This window comes from Alosa sapidissima, chromosome 13 (assembly GCF_018492685.1).
Source record: "Alosa sapidissima isolate fAloSap1 chromosome 13, fAloSap1.pri, whole genome shotgun sequence".
Lineage (NCBI taxonomy): Eukaryota > Metazoa > Chordata > Actinopteri > Clupeiformes > Clupeidae > Alosa > Alosa sapidissima.
The window spans coordinates 25,745,789-25,753,288 of NC_055969.1; the positions used below are offsets into that span (position 1 = coordinate 25,745,789).

The window sequence follows — 7,500 nt, forward strand, 5'->3', positions numbered from 1 at the left end:
TGTGAGTGTGTGTGTGTGTGTGTACATATAGACTTACCCGGTTGCTGTGAGTGTGAGTGTGTGTATGTGTGTGTGTGTGAGAGTGTGTACATATAGATCTACCCGGTTGCTGTGTGTGTGTGTGTGTGTGTGTGTGTGTGTGAGTGAGTGTGAGTGTGTGTGTGAGAGAGTGTGTACATATAGACCTACCCGGTTGCTGTTTGTGTGAGTGTGAGTGTGTGTGAGTGTGTACATATAGACCTACCCGGTTGCTGTGGTGTGTGTGTGTGTGTGTGTGTGTGTGTGTGTGTACATATAGACCTACCCGGTTGCTGTGTGTGTGTGTGTGTACATATAGACCTACCCGGTTGCTGTGTGTGTGTGTGTGTGTGTGTGTGTGTACATATAGACCTACCCGGTTACTGTGGTCGCTGACTTTGATGATGAGGTCGTTCTTGCGCAGGTCCCAGATGGAGGCTCGGCCACTGGGGCTAGCAGACGCAAGGATGTGTTGCACCTGACCGTTCCACGCTACGCAACTCACATCCTCCAGGGGCTAGAGAACACACACAAACACACACACACACTACCTGTTAATATATACACACATTGCAGATTGTGGTGCACATGACAGTTCCAAACCATAACCACACACACACGCACGTACACACACACACACACACACACACACACACACACACACACACGCCCTATCACACGTCCCATCACACGTCCCATCACATGCCCCCACACACACACGCACAAGCACGCACACACCTGAGATTTAGGCCCGGGGGTCATTGGAGAGCTGAAGGAGTTCAGGTCCCAGATGTAGATCTCTGACTCATTCCCTCCTGAGGCGAACAGGTTTGTCTGGCAAAGTCAACATCATGGAATTACAAATGTATTAGTGATCCATGGACAGATTTATGCCACACACACACACACACACACACACACACACACACACACACACACACACACAGGTGTGTGAGTGGTTGGGATGGGTTGCTAGCAGAAACCCAAGCAGTAGACAGCTCATCTCTGGGATTGGCCAGATTACCACAAGAACCGGATCGCTGGGATGGCCCAGTACCAGGGAACCGATCGGTGGAGAACTCAGACCAACCCGGGTGATGCAGTTGCTGACTTTGATGATGAGGTCGTTGTTGCGCAGGTTCCAGATGTGTGTCATATTATTGTAGATATTGTTTGTCATATTTGGGACGAGCTTAATACCAGGGAACCTGCCAGAGGGAATGTCTGAGACTTCTGCTAATACTGTAAACCGTGATGACGCACATCAATACAGCAATTTCCTGTGTATTAGCTGCATTGCGTATAAACAGCATGACAGTGTTTTATGCATATTTAAAAGAGAAAAAGGACTCATCTGCTGAATTTACCACAAGAACCGCATCTCTGGGATCGCCCAGTACCAGGAAACCGACCGGTGGACAACTCATATTTAGGACGGGCCCAATACCAGGGAACCGACCGGTGGACAACTCATATTTAGGACGGGCCCAATACCAGGGAACCGACCGGTGGACAACTCATATTTAGGACGGGCCCAATACCAGGGAACCGCCCAGAGGGAATGTCTAGGAATGGCTGCCTGTGAGCGGTCTCATCACTGGACGAGACTCACCTGGAAGGGGTTGACATCGAGCGCCCGGACGGGGCCTGTGTGTTTGGTGCTCTGGTCGATGACCACGTCGCTGCTGCCATCGAGGATCTTGGCGGGGTCATACAGGATGATGTTCCCATTCTCTCCCCCAGCGATGAGCACCCCTGAGGGATGTCCGTCTGACCCGATGCCATGGGGACCCCACGCCAGCTGGTGGTACCTGAACCAGGAGAGGGAACAGCCCTGTGTTAACACTACACTCAGAGAGGGAACAGCCCTGTGTTAACACTACACACGACACAACCAGGAGAAGGAACAGCCCTGTGTTAACACTACACACGACACAACCAGGTGAAGGAACAGCCCTGTGTTAACACTACACACATACAACACAACCAGGAGAGGGAACAGCCCTGTGTTAACACTACACACGACACAACCAGGAGAAGGAACAGCCCTGTGTTAACACTACACACGACACAACCAGGTGAAGGAACAGCCCTGTGTTAACACTACACACATACAACACAACCAGGAGAGGGAACAGCCCTGTGTTAACACTACACACGACACAACCAGGAGAAGGAACAGCCCTGTGTTAACACTACACTCAGAGAGGGAACAGCCCTGTGTTAACACTACACTCATGCACCCATACAACACTATCTCATGGTACCTGAACTCAGATTATATTAGATTTTCCAGATTTATATTATATTTGCCAAATTCCATCCTTAAGAGAGTCCAAGGATGTAAAGATCAGTCACACCTAAATGTGTTACCAGGTCAGTAGATGTGTGTGTGTGTGTGTGTAAGTATAAGTATATATACTCTTTTGATATATACTTTTCGTGAGGGAAATTTGGTCTCTGCATTTATCCCAATCCGTGAATTAGTGAAACACACTCAGCACACAGTGAACACACAGTGAGGTGAAGCACACACTAATCCCGGCGCAGTGAGTGAGAGTGTGTAAGTCACCTGTGAGGGGATGAGAAGGTGCCGCTGGTCTTCATGTCCAGTGTCGGGTCAGTCAGGTCCAGCTGGAAGATCTCCAGCGAGGCGCTGGTACTGAAGCTGGCATCTAGCTGCTGGGCAGAGGTGCCTACACACACACACACACACACAAATTAGAATGCAAAACACACATGCAGTGATAGAAACAGCAGCAACAACTGATCAGAGCTTTCTGCTGCTCCTGTTAGCAGATCAGGAGTCCAGGCCGTGCATCAGATTAAGGGCCCTGTGGAACGCATCCCACTGGGCTGGAGCCTCTTCCCCCTCAGCATCTATCATCAGCACCGTAGCATCACTGAGCTAAAGCGCCACTCTCATGACGACATCCTCAGCATCAGCACCGTAGCAACACTGAGCTAAAGCTCTGCTCTCATGACGACACTGTCAGCATCAGCACCGTAGCAACATTAAGCTAAAGCTCTGCTCTCATGACGACACCCTCAGCATCAGCACCGTAGCAACACTGAGCTAAAGCGTCGCTCTCATGACAACACCCTCAGCATCAGCACCATAGCAACACTGAGCTAAAGCTCTGCTCTCATGACGACACCCTCAGCACCTATCATCAGCACCGTAGCAACACTGAGCTTAAGCGCCGCTCTCATGACGACACCCTCAGCATCTATCAGCACCGTAGCAACACTGAGCTAAAGCGCCGCTCCCATGACGACACCGTCAGCATCAGCACCGTAGCAACACTGAGCTAAAGCGCCGCTCTCATGACGACTCTCTCAGCATCAGCACCGTAGCGACACTGAGCTAAAGCGCCGCTCTCATTACGACACCGTCAGCATCAGCACCGTAGCAACACTGAGCTAAAGCACCGCTCTCATGACGACACTCTCAGCATCTATCGATCAGCACCGTAGCAACACTGAGCTAAAGCTCTGCTCTCAAAAGGACACCCTCAGGGTCAGTCATCAGACAAAGTGGCGGGTTATCAACCTATCCAGACAAAGCAGAGCTCAACCAATCAGGGAAATTATCTGCACATTAATCGTGGCCCCTGAAGAGGCTGTGATGTGATGTGTGTTTTCCTGTTGCTTAATTGTAGAGACGGTCAACTAGTGCTGTCAACACGACTATAACCATCCTTACACCAGGAGACTTTGACCAGATTTGGGAAAGATTCTTGAGATATTGTAGTCTTTTGAGTAAAGCTTGAATGGGGGGGGGGGGGGGCATTCGTTAAAAGACTCCAATCTTTCAGGAATCTTTCCCAGATCTTGTCAAAGTCTTTAACCTCCTCCATCGCTGTTAACAGACAGAACAGGGAACTTCCACAGATACAACAGAGCTAGCCTCTGCCAGTGCTACCAAATATGTATTGATGATTGATACATTGATATGAATTTATAACATATCAATGTATTGATCACACCAATGTATTAACCGCAGTGCCCAATAGCCCAGCGAATCCGAATCAGATCGTGCTTGAATCAGAAGGAGAAATAAAGAATAGAAATGTGATGTATTCCAGTGTATAGCCCGGCCCTGTGTATTAACCTCATAGCTGAACAAACTTAGCAAAATCAGTGTAGAAACCTCTGTGGGAATTTGCGGTATTGTCAACACAACCAACTTTCAACAGAACAATGTCAGTACAGTTTTCTTCCAATAGCAGGTCACGGCTGTCAACACAGCCCACTTCACTAATGATTTGGTGGTTTAAAGCTGCAGTTGGCAAGATTTTTTTGATCATGTTCACTGAAACAGACACTATGCTCCGACAGAACAACATAAATCAGCCGGTTTTAGAAAAAAAAAAAACGCACTTCTATCTCCACCTGGAGCCTGTTATTTGTTTTGCAAAAATCCACAGCTCCCAGTTCTTCTGGTCCAATCAGAGCAGGGCTGTGTGAGATCTGACTGTCAATCACAGTCTGGTGCAGTTTGGTGCTCACTGACGAGCACAAACTCGATGAAAGGGTGCTCGGTGGTAGTGGTAGAGGGGCATGAGAGTTGTAAACATTCAAAATTTTGGCTAAGTCCCCTCAATCTGTAAGACTTGCCAACGGCAGCTTTAAGTTGGGTGTCGCAGGTTTGGTTAGAAGTATGCTTTTGAGTGTGGACACGTATACAATGAAAAAACAGAGTAGAGACTAAAGATGAACACAGTACAACCTGCACATATGTACTGTAGGCTAAGAGGAACTAAAGCTTTTGCCCTTTAAAGCTTGCAAGACCAGATTTGTGAGATGCTTGAGCAAAGTGAGATGCTTCAGGATTAACTGCTAAATTTTCCCCAAACGCCACCATCAAGGAGGAACTTGATACTGTTAGGACTCTTCAGCTGGCAAAGGCAAAGCCATGTTATTCATATAGAGCATTTTGTACACAAAGGCAAAGCCATGTTATTCATAAAGAGCATTTTGTACACAAAAGCAAAGCCAAACTGAAGGATGAAAAGAAACCATTTCTAGCAGTACCTTGCACCTCCTTGTCACTACTAAATAAAATGTCTCCATAGTCCAGATGAACTGACCAACTGTTGCTGTTGTTATTGTTTGTTCCTAATGCACATATAGTCATGTGAACATCTCTACTGTACTGTATGTACGTGTGAACATTTCTACGGCACGTGCTGCACTGCAGCAGAAAAGGAACGCAGGGACTCAGTGCTGGACATTAGTAAGAATGTCCACACACTGCAGTGAAAGTTACAAAGTTGTGCTAACATACAACACACAGCATAGTGGCCAACCTCAACGTGCAACTTGACAAACAATACAAACAAATACAAAATACAGACTCCATTTAAAAAAAATGAATCCATACAACACAAAATGGAACTGGACTGGACTGTGTGGCATGTTTTGCCCATGTGCATATTTACTAGAAGAACTGGACTGTGTGGCATGTGTTGTCCAAATGCATATTTACTAGAAGAACTGGACTGTGTGGCATGTTTTGCCCATGTGCATATTTACTAGAAGAACTGGACTGTGTGGCATGTGTTGTCCAAACGCATATTTACTAGAAGAGAACCAGTGTCCCATCAGCTGCAGACAGAGGTCACTTTTGGCCAGGGAAGGCAAGTGCTGAAAAAAGGCTCACCTACATCCAGGTGGACTGAATGCAACAGATTTTCAGCTGTTTCACAGAAGTTTCACCTGTGGACAGGTAGACTAAACTGTAGAGTGTACGATTAGGCTCACAGTGGACAGGTAGACTATACTGCAGAATGTACGATAAGGCTCACCTGTGGCCAGGTAGACTAAACTGTACAGAGTATGGTAAGGCTCACCTGTGGACAGGTAGACTAAACTGTACAGTGTACGATAAGGCTCACCTGTGGACAGGTAGACTAAACTGTACAGAGTATGGTAAGGCTCACCTGTGGCCAGGTAGACTAAACTGTACAGTGTACGATAAGGCTCACCTGTGGACAGGTAGACTAAACTGTAGAGTGTACAATAAGGCTCACCTGTGGCCAGGTAGACTGGATGCTGCTGCGCTGGGCTCCAGGCCTGGATAGCTGTGCGGTTGATCTCTTTCAGCTTCATCCTGCAGACAGAAGGGGACAGAACAGAAGACAGAAGAGAACTCAGGCAAACAACCAACCATGGTGGAAGGCAAGCAGCATCGACCTCTCTGCAGACACTCATCTGCTCTATGTACACCAATAGATGCACACCAATACTCTACAATAATAGATTCGTCTGGAAGTGTTAAGCTAAGGATCTGTTACACCCTTCCAAAAAATAACTGCACAATGCCATGTGTCAAAATGCAGTTTTGGAGAACTTATTTGCAGTTCATTCACGCATTGCACTACTTTACTGTAGAAATGCAATGCAATACTGCAATATTTTGGACAAAGAAACCTTACTGTACTGCAGAATAATCCATGACTGCAGTTATTTTCTGTAAGAGGCGGTTTAACAACCTGGACAGTTGGCAGGGAGAGGGCAGCAGGACCCGTATGACTGGGCACCACTGCAGACAGGAAAAGTTAGACAGGTGCAATATAGTGTCTCAGGCACACACCACAGTGGGATCGGTTATGTTTGTGTTGGGCATAAATTAAACTAAGGGACGTGGATAAAGTTTAATCTCGCCAAGATGTTCCAAGTCCTTACATTACTCAATCACTGATCGAGAATTTATCTGTCCGCCGTGTCATCATTACAGATCACAGGCATATGAATCAATGAATGACCCTATCAAGGAAGGGAAGCTAAGTACAGTTAATGATTAACTAGGCAGAGCCTGCAGATGACCAATAACCGAGTTTAGCCCCGATTCATTCCTGTTAACGTGAACTTACAATGGCAGGAACAAACTTAGTAACTGGTAACCTACAGATCTGTGACCAAATTAAACTGTGACACATAGTAAGAACAGTATAATCCGCATTGTTTTCCTCACTTGTCATTACTGTAAGATTTACTCATGAGAAAGCAAGCCCTTCAAAAGTGTTTGAATTGTTACTTACTGTAAAGTACTGGCTAGCAGTCGTTAGCTCTACAGCTGTACTGTTATGTTGTGTAATGTTATTGCACTTTGTAGCTAATGAGTTAGCCTGGTGACTAGCGGTGCACAGTGTTTATTTAAAGTTGCATACCTGTCAGCCCGCTCCCCGTTCACGCATTCACACTCTCACGGATGCGGCAAGCACGGGTCCAAAACTTTAATCGATCGCTATGGTAATTCTCGTCTTGAATCTGCAGAGAACTAGCCAACTAGCAGGTAGCGGGTCACCCGGCTGGAAGGGAGCTGAATTCCACGTCCCCACTGCGCTCCATCAACGTGGCACAAGGATTCCCTCCCCCTAAGCCAAACACTTCCGGTGGAGACTGCGCTTCGCCCGCCCCTCTCCAGTGAACACTAGTCTGCGCTGACAGCAGGCGGCCTACGCGACACGCTCGTAC

General features: G+C 47.1%; 1 protein-coding gene across 7 annotated transcripts in view; it reads right to left on the bottom strand.

Annotated features, from left to right (window-relative positions):
• The window catches only part of sec31a (SEC31 homolog A, COPII coat complex component), a 35,482-nt gene extending 28,074 nt beyond the window's left edge, over positions 1-7,408 (bottom strand). For 5 of the 7 annotated variants that reach the window (XM_042058342.1, XM_042058341.1, XM_042058340.1 and 2 more), the window contains exons 1-6: positions 7,194-7,408; positions 6,054-6,133; positions 2,591-2,714; positions 1,631-1,829; positions 757-852; positions 395-535 (exon numbers count right to left, since the gene is read on the bottom strand). In XM_042058342.1, coding sequence (XP_041914276.1) covers positions 395-535; positions 757-852; positions 1,631-1,829; positions 2,591-2,714; positions 6,054-6,132 — 639 coding nt within the window. In that variant the 5' untranslated portion in view covers position 6,133; positions 7,194-7,408. The remainder of the gene's footprint in view (positions 1-394; positions 536-756; positions 853-1,630; positions 1,830-2,590; positions 2,715-6,053; positions 6,134-7,193) is intronic. The other 2 variants (XM_042058343.1, XM_042058345.1) reach the window with 2 other exon arrangements.
• Between the last annotated feature and the right edge of the window lie 92 nt (positions 7,409-7,500).